The 13,324-nt window shown below is 41.0% G+C and overlaps 1 protein-coding gene across 1 annotated transcript in view; it reads left to right on the top strand.

Annotated features, from left to right (window-relative positions):
- itga8 (integrin, alpha 8) overlaps nucleotides 1-13,324 on the top strand; it is a 43,817-nt gene that overhangs the window by 14,364 nt on the left and 16,129 nt on the right. The window contains exons 13-16 of the mRNA XM_061050521.1: nucleotides 2,231-2,428; nucleotides 7,285-7,330; nucleotides 7,451-7,558; nucleotides 13,077-13,132. Coding sequence (XP_060906504.1) covers nucleotides 2,231-2,428; nucleotides 7,285-7,330; nucleotides 7,451-7,558; nucleotides 13,077-13,132 — 408 coding nt within the window. The remainder of the gene's footprint in view (nucleotides 1-2,230; nucleotides 2,429-7,284; nucleotides 7,331-7,450; nucleotides 7,559-13,076; nucleotides 13,133-13,324) is intronic.

Here is a 13,324-nt window from a genome sequence, read left to right as displayed (position 1 = left end):
TCTTTTTGTTTTTAATTTTTTTCTTATCAACCACAACTGGCACCATCACTCACAGAGTGTCAGCCCGTGTCTGTCTGTGAGTAAATCTATAGTTTTTGGTCTCAGTGATCACAGTGGGTGTTCCCACATTTTGCCCTGAATGTCTGCATTTTGTGGGTTAGTGTTGAGTAATGCCCATGAGAGACTTTTACATTATTTGAAGACTTTTTTTTCTCAGTAAAAAGTTTTTTTTCTTGCATATATACATACAGCTCTTCAGTTATGTAGACATGTCCGCGCATAGACATTAAGACACATACACTTGCATACACACATGGTTGCATTTATTCTCTCTACCCCACAATCTGCTTCATGTGGAACTAGTTGTTTAGGCTGAGAGAGAGGGGATCCGGAGACAAACAGGAAGTCTAGAGGTGTTTGGACAGTTACAGAACTAAGAAGTAGTTTTATGCAGAATGGGTTATGTGTAATGTGTGAACATATAGAGGTTAGAAAGTAACAACAGATTCAGATTCTTTTTATGCCCACAATGGAATTTTTTTTGCAGCAGGAGCACACAGAAGACAACATGTATACAAGGACATCATCAACAAGTTGAACTCACATTTTAAAACCCTGCCAATCAAACCACTAGATTTCAGATGGCCCAGGGAAAAACAGGTCCCCAAAATGTATAGAGCCCAGTTGTAAGCACCTGTGTGGTTCGCTAACTATCCTGGATCTCTTCTGCTTTCGTGGTCTGGAAAATAAATTTAAAACCCAGGGCTGTTTGGGGGGAAATGTGTTTTCCCCTGTAATGCATCACTTTGGTGATGTTTAATGGAAGTGGACTAAATGGACGTTTTAATCAATCAGTTCTTCTTTTGGGACCAAAACTATTTTAATTCTGAGGAATGGTCTTTGCAGAAATAGTCTGTATTAAGGGGAAAATGTGGAAAAGTTGGATATAACAGGTGATACCAAGCTTTAAAACAGAAGTTCATGTGTGTGGACGTGCTCTGCAGTTCCATGACTACATTCCTGTAAGTCTGAAGGAATCCTCAAAGGCCCTTAAAAACTACTTTATAAATTACGTTCTTGCTATGGCCAGCTTGGTTCATACACCAATAACATTTTCATAATTAGAGACATTTTGATTCAGTTGTAATATTTTATCTTAACTTGCGTGCCCCAGTCAGGACATTTTAATCAAATTATGATGAGAGTTATGGGTTTTCTTGCAAGCTCTGCCTGGCCACTGCAAAGTAACAGCCAGCGTTAAAAAAAAAACCTAAATTTTCAAGCATAAAATACCAACTTTTATTATCACCCTTTACATCATTAATATTGAGAGTTGGAGAAAGATAACAAAATGTCTTTTAAGGCGCTTTGTTGCTGCAGTTTGTTTGTTTTTTGTCTTTTCAACCAACAAGTGGATGGACTAGTCAGTCAAATGGACCTTTCTACTTTCAAGCTAGCTTTAGCCAGAATATATTAGATTAGTTTGAAGACTGAAGGCACGGGGTCGGGGATACATCAAACCTAACTTTGCCAAAGTTTCAAAATTACCCCAACACCTCAAACGCCTACTTCTACTTAGCTTACATTTGTATTTTTACTGTTGACACCACCAGAATACTGCTGCCAGCATGTTAGCATGACGATGATACAATTTAGCCTGAGGGTCAACCTCACAGAGCCATTAGCTTAGCTAGGCACAGATTTCTGTTTTAAACTTCAGACTGTCTATAAATCAAGTAGTCAAGAATTCCATGTTAACTTATAAAGTTTTGAGATATTGTTTGAAATTGTTTAATCCTTTGGTTAAAAGCCAAGCTAGCTGTTCACTGCTGTTCTGATTCTTCATACCAAGTAGGGCTTATCAGCTTTTAGCTTAATCTTTATGTTTCTTGTATAAAAAGTAGAGTTGAATCAATCTCCTCAGATAATTCTTGGTTAGAAATCAAACTGATGTATTTCCTGAAACATCAAGTGGTTCGTTTAAGACCTAAATAGACTCTTACAGCCACTAAAGCAAACACACAAACAATTTCAAGACAAAATACAAATAATGAAAGAAAGAGGTCAATGATCATGCTGTCATGGTCCCCACAAAACAGGTAAATGCAGGTCAAGCTGTTTTCCTTCTCTTTTTCCAGCTACCTGTAAGTTTCCTCTGTTTTAGTCTCAGAGGGCCCTTAACCCAGCTGATGTCTAAACCATGCGTGTGTGTCCGTGTGTCATCCCTCAGACGTGGCGGTGGGCTGTCCTTTCGGAGGAGAGGGGCGTGGAGGCAGAGTATTGATCTTTAACGGTAACAGAGACGTATCCATACTGGGCCTGACACTGAGCCAAGAGCTGAGAGCGGCCGGGGTCCCGGGTGATGGTTTGCCTGGATTCGGATTCACTCTGAGAGGAGGCCAAGACCTGGACAACAATCAGTATCCTGGTAAACAATCCCATTGAACAAGTCAATCCTTCTCTACACAACTCCCTGTGTTATAATCAACATTTTTTTCTCTGACTTGCATTCCTTTTACTTCTCCACTCTCCTTCCAGCTCCTCTCATTACAGCCTCCCTCCTCTTTCACTCTTGACCTCCACATTTCATGGTTCTCCCCATTGCACTCCTCCACTACCATCCCCATGTTTTCCTGTATTGCTTTCCTCCGCTTCTCTGGTAAACTCATCAGTCAGAAGAATGGGTTATAATAGGAGTAAGTGCCAAAGAACTGCTGCTGCTTCCATTTTGGGGTGATTTACAATGCTCAAGAAGGAGAGAAAACATAAATTTGAGAGTAAGAAGTTTGAAAATATATAAACCGCATGTTCATGCTGCCAGACAATCATTCCTCGACCTATGTCTCTAAAACTAAGCAGACAAAGCAGCGTTCAATTCAGTGACATGCAGGGAGTATGTTAATTTATGTGCCACCTACATACTTAAGGGACACCTCCACCTCCTATCTTTACAAGACACACTATAATCCTCACCACAAATCAAGAGAAGCCCAAAAACCAAGATTTTAACTGAGTGTGAAGCTGTTTACAAGCAGTTTTACCTTAAAGTAAAATACTTTTGAGGCATAGCAGGTCTGTAAAACAACCGTTTCGCTACCTTATTTTCTCCCTAATTTAGAGCAGTTCAACTTTGTACAGTACTCTGCCATTGTGCTACGACAGATTAGGCTAAATAGGAGAATTTGTTTAGTTTTACCTTTTCTTTGCCTCCCCCCCCCCCCCCCACCACCACCACCACCACCACCATTTTCCTTTCATTCCACTATAATAACATATTTCTCACTCCACAAACAGGATATCAAGGGAAATACACACGAGTACACACATGTTCACATGCATGGCTTGTGATCAGTTTCACTAACATCGAGAGAGAGTGTGTGTTGAGCGTGTGCCAGGCTCAATTTCAAAGCTGTGCAGACCCACTGCAAATCAGAGACCCTGAATTAAAAACATAGTAAGGTAAATACACGCACAGGGTTTACAGGTTGGTGGAGGCCCTTTTGGGAGGAGGAAGTGGAGTAGAAACTCGCGGGTGGCAGAGCTTTCAGCTGACACACATACGCAGTATAAACATGAACACACACCAACGGTGCAGCGCTTGTGTCGTCTGTCATTAGAGCTAGCTTGCTGGTGGAAGTGAGACACACATACGCATGGAGTGTCGTTAGCGCGGTAGTAAAGTCACACTGTTCAAAGGAGCTGGAGATGTTTGATCTGTATTATGAGAGGACTGCACGGGCGTCTGGGAGGCCTGCTCGAGCCGCCATATGCGCCCCTCCATGTGAAATGTCATTAGTCTTAAGCAGGCGCACAGAGAGAGGGAGGGGGATGGCGATTCAGCTCCACTTTTAGCTTTAATGGAGCTTTTTCACTATAATGATGTCATATGTTTGTGTTTTTATTTGGGAGCTCGGGAAATTAAAGGCGGAAATTACGAAAGATGACAAATAAGGTAGTACAGGAAGAAAAATGACAACCTCCTTTTAAGGGATGGTTAAGTGTTTTTTTTTTATATGTGGTAGTGTGAGGTATTTACAGTGTCATTATTATTATTATCTACCATAGAGGATGGTCAGTTTGGCCACTGTTTGGTAAGGCGAGCTGAAGTACTAACTTGTCTAAATATCACTATTGGGTTTGGAGACAAACACACTTGAAGTCACAAAAAAGCGTCCCACATTAAAAATCAGTATCAGTTTGAAGTTTTTGTAATATCCAAGAAGCAGAGTTCGGCTCAGGCTAAACGCTGGAGTGAACGTAGGGGTCGGCAGTGAATCATAAGCGGGTTAGATTGCCTCAGGGTGCGTTTCAGGTTCAGCCGAGGGGTCAGAGGTCAGAAACTGACAGTGTTTTACCTGTCAATCACACCGACACAGAGACATGTCAGGGGCTGTGATTTGCATGTGTGTGGTGCTGAGGGGTCATTAGGGGGGTCATTAAGGTTAGTAAGTAGGTGTAAAATTTATGACAGGCTCCTTGTCTACACTTAAATTTAGTGAACATCCTTTTTTTTAGCCCAAATATTGTCTTTGAGCCTTTTTTAACTTACAAAGTTCTTCTTTCCTCACTACAATTTAATATGGGGCAGAGAGTGGCATGGTAACGAGACGAGATGAGACGAGATGAGACATGCTGTTAATATCAGGATAGAAGATTCAAAACTTGAAATACTGCAAGACTCTTGCAAAATGATGGAACGTGATATCTGATTAACTGAAAAATTCAAAATGCACCTATTTGGTTTAAGTGCCTTTTTAATTTATTTTTCCACTCGTTTTCGTTTAACGCACTTCATCTCTTAACTTCTTTTCACCACTGTCCTACTTAATCTCATTGTCCTCTTCTTCTCCTTTCATTCAGTTTTTAACTTCTTCTTTGGCCAATTAAACTCCATTCACATTATCCCTGTTCATGTCCCTGTTCATGAGGAGTCGTGTAGTAGTGATGCAGTGAGTCAACTAAGTAGGATAATCTGTTTTGAGTGCAGTATGTTTCTTTGATTAAGTTATTGATATTTTCACCAGGAGTTACATTATTGAAACACACAAGTCAGGATGATGGTATATTGCTATATATCGGTAGGTATTTTGCCTGCTTCTTATTAAATAACCCAATTTAACCAAAAAGGCTGTATAGCTCAATTTTAGCACAAGCCTTTCCAGTTCCCCCTGTATGCAGAGTGGAAAAAATATAATCCAGAAAAACATAAAAGTGTAGCTTTGACATGGTAGCTTGCAAGTTACAGAAAGCCTTAAAATCACACACGCAACTGAACTTGAAGAAATCCTCGATTTCTCCCTCAGAACGGCCCTCTTTTTTCCACTGAGCACCATTGACCTTTGGCATTTCATCAGCGAGGCCAGTCCCCTGCAGCCAAACATGCAGTGAGGGCACGCAGCCAGTGACAGCTTGACAGTCTGTCTAAACGTTGGATGGAGGTTGTGTTTTCACAGCCTAGGACAAACACCATCAGCTACAGCAGCTCAGTTACCAAGAATATACCTGCAACTAGAACCCTCCATCAACGAGTAGAGTGGATATGAGTGTGTATGTATTGGTGTGTAGGGCCACATTTTTTGTGCAGGTATGGTCTCTTTACCAATACACACACTCCTAGTGTGTAAGGAAATGAGATTGACATGAAAAGGGAAGAGTGCCGTTATTGGATTTAGCACCTGGTTCAGTCATGCACGCGGCACACTCCCTCTCACACAAACTTAACCCCAAACGTGCGCTGTCTTCAAATCAGTCTGGACCACTGTGTCAAAAACACACACTGATGGCAGGAGGGGAGTTGGATTTCCTGCTTTCACAACTTCAACAGCGGGATGGACAGAGGAATTCAGACTGGGAATCACTCTCCCCCTGCTGAAAACACACCTTGCTTCTGATGACTTTCACAGAATGCGGTTTTAAATGCTAAGTGCATTATCTCCTCCCCTCCCCTTTCTTTCTATCATTTCACCTCTTTTTCCTCCTGCAACCCCACCACCCCCCTTTCTGTACCCTTACAACTGCACTACAAAACCAACATCTTGCTTTCTCGTTGCAGACTTTTTAGATACAGCACACACAGAGCCACACACTCACATAGCAATGTAGCCAGGGGAAGAGGGACAGGGCTTAAATGTTTAATGTTGTGGTTTCAGGGGGACTCAGTGACTGCAGCCATAGGCAGAAACAGATGTGTCTCTCTCAGATTCAATTAGTCCTTTTTTTTTTTTTTTACTTGAATGTTTGGGAGAGGGAAGACACAACAAATGATGAACAAAGACTACAAGTGTTCCAGCTCATACTGAAAATACCTGAAGGAGGTTATCACAGTGTTTCCCTCTGATAGAAATAACTCAGTCAATTCTAGTTTGGGAATATTTATTTCATTTCTTTCTTGTCCGTAGTTAATTAATTAATCAAAAAAAATATATATTAATTGATAGTTAAAATAATCCTGATGCATCTAGTCTTTCTCAGGATCACACAACTCAGTTTAGCGGCATCTGGCACTGATGGCCTGTATCCATTAAGTGCCTCTCTTCAGCTTTCACATTGTTTTAATCAGCACTTGTACATATATATGTGTGTGTGTGTGTGTGTGTGTGTGTGTGTGTGTGTGTGTGTGTGTGTGTGTGTGGCTTTCATCGGTATGTGTCCCCTAACCACAGCCATTAAACTCCAGCTCTATTTTAAAGTCAGAGAGCCAATTAAAAGTGTGTGTTCATCACTAAACCCATGAAAACAAATAAAAATCACATATAGATGAGATCTGGTGCTGCTTACAATTAGGAGCTGTTGAGAAATGTTGTGAAGCGAAAATGTGATTGGAGCGATGTGAAGTTTCTAATGGCGCTGGAATGCAGCGAGGGGTCTCTGTCTCCAAACACACACACACACACACACACACACACACACACACACACACATAGGTATGAAGACACACATACAGGCTCAATGAACTCACAAACTCAAAATATGATGCACATTGTGTTTATTGATTTAGTCTGAACTGGATCATGTGTGTATGGACAAAAAGAGGGAGATATCACAAATGCAACGTCACAGCTTGTGTGTGTGTTTGTGTGTATATGTGTGTGTGTACTAAACGTAAGAGGTCTGTGTTTAATGAAGATTGCTGGAGACCTTGAAATCAGTCCCATCTGTTGCATTCTTTGAAGCTCTCTATTTCCTCCCCCCCCCCCCCCCCCCTCTCTCTCGCTCTCTCCACCTTTCTCTCTCTCTCTCTCTACCTATCTATCCATCCATCTATCTGTCGATCTCTCCCTGCAGATCTCATCGTCGGGGCGTTTGGTGCAAGCGAGGTGTCTGTGTACAGGTAAGAATTGAGAAGACTTTCTGTCTTGTTGCCTTGTTTTGAAATTCTGAAATTCCGCCTTACTTTCACGTCATGTCAGATCGTGTAATGTTTGTGTGCTTGTTTTTTTTTTGTCTTAAGGTCTCGAGCTGTCGTGTCCGTGGAAGCATCAATGACCTTGACTCCCAGAATCCTGAACCCAGATGACAGACAGTGTCACCTCCCTGAAACAGATATCATGGTTACCTGGTAAGAAGAGCATTCTTGGAGCCAGATAATATGTTGTTCCATACTAACATACAAACAATTCACACTGTTTTAAATTTACCCGGGGTGACTGACATATCAAAAACCAATATGGCCCCTGTTCTCACAATGAGCTCCAGATGTCAGATTCAGAGTTATGAAGGCAAAATAAACTTTCCCACCTGTAGGAAAGAAATGAAATACTCAAAGCTGATGACTACTAATTCAGATGGACTCGCTCAATGTATGTAGCTGCAGCAGTCCTGTGAACCCAGTCTTGAAGAGGAGGCCTGGTGGCTTTCCTCCCTCTCTCTCTGCCCGAGCTGGGCACAAACAATGTACACTACAAGTGCTAATCGATGGTGATTCAAAGGAACTGGAAAGTAGCTCTTTATTCTTTTTAGCCTTGTGAGTTTAGGAAACACAAACCAATTGTGATCTTAAAGAAATGGTTCCCTTTTGTCATTGGGGTTGTATGAGGTATTATCCATAGTCAGTATTACCTTCAGTAGATGTCAGTCAGCACAGCCTCTTATGAAGCTACAGTATAAACTGCTGTGAACATTGTCTGCAGCAAAACATAGTTACAAGCTCCTGTGAGGAGTTTTTAGCGGGTTACAGAACAGACTCAAATGAATACTGATGACTTAATTTGACCTACAAAAATAAACGACACCATCGACATAAAAAACTGACTATTTCTATAATGTTATTTGATAATGACTTAAAACACTGCCGTGGGCTAGGTGTCAGAGGAAGTGTTTTACAGCACACTCCTGGAACAGCCTTTTCATTTTTCATGGCAACGATTCCTGCAGAGTGACAAGTTTAAAAAAGCAGAGATTCCAGTGTAAGAAAACACTACTCACATAACGTACAGGATCAAATCAGCAAAGAGAGAAGAGTTATCGCTTCGTCCTCAGGGGGTTTCAAAATCAACTCAGACCAAAAGTTGCAGTCAGGAGCTTTAACCACAAACAAATGTCTCAGGCACATATCCTTACAGAACTGACATTAGAAATGAACCAACTTGCAAGCATTCTGTAATGCATTGTTTCTTTTTTCTTTCTTTTTTATTACTTATTTCCTCTTTTGGTCTCTTGTAAAGAAAGATTTCTTCCTCAAAGAGACTTTTGTATTGTATGAAATACCCTAAAAAAATACCCTCAATGAATAGAGACTTTAATCTATAAAAAACAAATGTACTTTATGATACAGATCATTACACATCTGGCAAATGCTGACTTTGGAACACAACTGGCTGACAATTAAACAAGCAAAATATTTTCCCAAAGAATTTTTACAATATCGACTTCTTTCAAGCGTTCCTCCAGCTCTTCACCACCGTCTTATATTTGTTGTAATTCTTTCCAGCTGTGTGTAGCTCCTCCACTTCCGTTTGGCATGGCATTGTGGTACAAAAGCATTCATCAAACCCTGGACACAAAGTCAAGCTAGAAAAGAAACATTTTAGAATTCTGAGTTTAATCACTTTTCCGGGCTAATACTCCTGATACTCAATATTTGATATATATATTTTAGTGCTTCAGAAATTCGGACACTGACCTTGTGTGTGTGAGTTAAAGCTAAAGGGATCAAACAAACATGAACCGACTGCCAAAAAAACCCAGAGCTGCAGCCACATATCGGCCACATATCTTCCTGCTTATTCTGTATCATAAAACAATATGCCGTATAAAGTATACACACTCACAAATCTCACACACACTGACAGATGTGACAAATATTTCACCCCCGCTCTCTAGACGTCTGCCTTCAGCCAAGGTCTGTTTGTCTGTGTGACTAACGCAATCATTTAGAAGTGCACAAAAGAAGCATATCCAATAACCTGGAAAGTCAGATTTATGGGTCTCTGCAATTAATCCGATACTGCATGATTCTATTTTGATTATATTATTGTTCCTGTGGGTGGCAGGCTGGCTTTGAACAGCATGGGAGTAAGTTTATTTGAGGGGAACGGGTCTTAAAGCTCCTGCTGTTTCACCGCAGCCCATTGTTGGTCCAAACTTATTGGGGCTGGAACCGCTGTGTGACTGTTTGGACGGGAGAAGTCCGCTCGGCTAGATGCCACCGTTGTGTAGGTGTGCATGTGTGTAGTGTTGGTGTGTGCGTTTTGGCAGTGAGAGAAGAGGGAACAGGGTTTAGGTCGGATTGACGGGGAGCACTAAACTGTGGAATTCTGTCAAAACATAACTCAGCTAATTTAAATAAACCGCCATAAAGTTTTGGTCTGAGGTATGGAACAGGATAGGACACACACACACACACACACACACACACACACACACACACACACACACACACACACAAAGAGAGTCAAACAGCAGCTAGTACAATTAAGGGTCTTGGGCTCTCTTGCTGAAACCTTTGGGCACTTCAGTTGTTTCTCTGGGCTGAGAGCTGCAGAGATGCATGATGGGAGGTAGTCCCAATTAGTGCCTCTCATGTATTACCCTTACGTATGAGTTTACAGGGTTAAGTATCAGATTCTTGGTAAAAAAAAAATATACCCAGCAAACTCTCAAAAAAACCAGAGGGTCTGCTGACCGCTGCTCTGAATGCATTTCCAGAATCTCAAAGACTCTTTTATTCAACAGACATGGAAATTACTATCAAAAAAAGTAAAATATTTAATGTTGCGCTGCACTTAAAGAACTCCCTTTGGCAGCTGATAAATAAAGACACGGGTCAGACAGCCCAAATACCCTCAGAGCAGCAGTAAGTGAGGTTATGAGAATCAATACTCGTGTCAAAACAACTAATAACACGGCCAATTTATATGAAATGGGGTGCTTGGAGTGATTGGAGAATAGTCACTCGATTCTGAAGTTCCCCCAAGATCTTTTACGTGACAGTGTCTTTCAGCTTATCATTGATTTCTGCCACAGAGGTCTTCCATTAACTTCAGAATAACTCTCCCTCTGAAACGTAAATCTTAGCTACCTGCTTTTCACCTGCAGTATTATTCTATTATTTTTTATTATTGTATTTTTTTCTCCCTTTATTTAACTGATGTACATATGTTTGATTTTTAACTTCTTGTTATTTTTGATAATTATATTCCTGTTTCTTGAGCTGTTGTGACAAAAAAAATTCCCCCATGGGGGATCAATAAAGTTTATCTTTATCTTTATCTTTAGTCGAAGTTAGCAGCTACAGTAGCTGACGTACATTGGGAAGTATTTAAAAGCTAAACAAGACGGTACTTTTCTTAGAAGTTGTGGACCAAAACCACAGCTATTAGGAGAGTGAATATAAGATTTTCATCTGTCAGGTTGATGCTATATAAAACTTCTCCAAGTAAATGGTTGTTCTTCTTCTTTGGATGCCGGATTAGGCAGCAAGAAGAGGATATAGTGTGATGATGTCAAAGCTTATTTCAGCTGCCGCCATGTGTCTAATAACGTATAATTGTAGCTTCAAGCAGCAGTTCAGGGTTTTTAATGTATTGTACTGATTTCTGAAAGTTAGACGAACTAAAGCTCTGTTCCTTTAATGTATAGGTTTTACATCAAAGGCCAACAAAAGGGACAGGTGAGAGGATGAATAAGATGTAGAAAAGGAGGACAGATTCTTAATGTCAAGGCTTAAATTGAGCGTCTTACTCATTAGGCAGATTTAGGATGGTGGGGGGGAAAGGATTTGTGTATGAGTGTTTGCAGGGAGGGCCAGCAGGCAGTGTGTAGGGTGATGGAGCACAGATGCATTTTGGGGGGAAATTACATACAGTAATGAGTAACCATCGACAGAGCTGTCGTCAACAAAAAGGGGGTCATTTCCGCACTAAATACACTTCAGTTTGACGCACACTGCTTATTACAGTCACACTTGAGCACACCCACCTTAAATACACACACATACTAACATGCTGCAGCACATATTAAACATGCATGGAACCACCTGGAGAGGTCAGATTGACTTAGGGGAGTTATTTCTTTAAATAGAAACCTGCACTTTATTCCTCATAAACTCACATCTGCACCTCTCACATTTAAAGAGCCAAAAAAAACAGCTCATCAATATTGTGTCATCTTATAGAGATGCTCATTAGTAACAAACACACAAGCATCAACAACATCTGTTTTTTTGAATGTTAAGGTTTGTGAACTGAAACCAAACAAACAATAATCACATTAAGTTATTTACCTCATCATGGCCAAAAACGGCTGAGTGTTCAGTGTTGGAATCAGGAGTTTGTAAGCGCTCTCAGATCTGTGCATATTAAGAGTGCAGAGCTCCCTGTGTGGGAGCCACTTTCCTGGTCTTGATTAGAGAGGTGATAACACACACACACACACTCACACATATTTTCATGGCCAAATTAAAGAGGAAATGCAGAAAAGTTTCCCAGTCTCCCATGTCTGTTTGTCTAATTGACAGACTCACAGGACCTCCGGGGGTATTTCCCACTGACCCCCTGGAGAAGATGAAAAAACTGCCTTACTTACAGGCAGTTAAGTTAGTAATGTTCAGTCAAGTTTTCTATGACCAGCACTTACTTATACTTGTATATTCACCACAATGATCACTCGTACTGAATGCATATAAAAAGGATTTAAACTAATGAACTGCTTTCATTAATAATAAATGAAGCTAGTTCCAACATACTCTTCATGTTTTTTGGGTTTTTTTTTTAATTGTACTGTACTTTATTAATCCTGGAGGGGGATATTCTGCTTTACACTCTGTTATAGATAGACATGCTTCTCAAACAGATAAACCCAAATTACTCACATGCACAAACAGGACCTGTGGACATGCATTAATGGCGAGATGTCAGAGTGGGGCTTCTACACACTGCCACTCTGTAAGCGTGCCAGAGCTGTTTAGGGTTTGGTGCCTTGCTCAAGGGCCCCTCTGACCTGGCACCTTTCCAGCTACCAGACCAACTTCCATACTTTGGACCACACCGGGACTTGAGCTGGCGGCCCTCCGGTTCCCAACCCAAGTCCCTACAGACTGAGCTACTGCTTCTAGTTGAACTTAAAACACAGACGTTCGACATGACTGGGTTATTTAGCCAACACTACCGTAATGAACCACCTGTTTGACACTGATTCTAAACCATCAGTGGCAGCCACCCTGGTTGGTTGAAAAGTGTCTTAATAGTGCTGCACTGTTCAGTCAGTCATTGTATCAAATCATCTTGATGTAATTGGTCTTAGCTGAATTAGTTCAGATGGAAACCTGTCTGATCGTAAGAGGAACAAGATGAATGTGCCAAAACAAATCAATTATCAGCATGCATCTAGTTCTCAAGCGATGGTTAACCATTCTAAGAGTTGGTCTTTAGCACCACTCATTAGAACAGCCCCCATTAAACCTGCATGACTTATCATTCTTATAGGAGGAATTATACTTTGTGTTTTATGAGCAGACTTTCTATTTGTGCACCTGTGCATTTGTTGAATGTGGATGAATGGACAGCTATAGGTGTCTTAATAATGTGTCCACTGTCTCTTGCATATCTCCTTGTCTCCCGATTATTCTCTTCCTCCAGTCTGAGGGTGGACGTGTGTGCAGCAGTGAGCGGAGTGGGGATCCCCAGCTCTTTAGGTAAGCAGCTTTTCAAATTGTGGGGGAATGAAAGAGAAGGGGAAGGGCGAAGAAAGAAAGCACAAAAGGGGTAGATCAGTAGTCAGAGTTCTACATCGTCTCATTAGAGTTTCCCTCTGTTAAACCTCAGGAGAGAGGGTGGACGCAAGAATCAGGTAGACAGATACACGCAATGGAAAGAACATTGTTTCC

This window comes from Labrus mixtus, chromosome 11 (assembly GCF_963584025.1).
Source record: "Labrus mixtus chromosome 11, fLabMix1.1, whole genome shotgun sequence".
NCBI classification, from domain to species: Eukaryota; Metazoa; Chordata; class Actinopteri; order Labriformes; family Labridae; genus Labrus; species Labrus mixtus.
This window is presented reverse-complemented; position numbering and strand designations above follow the sequence as displayed.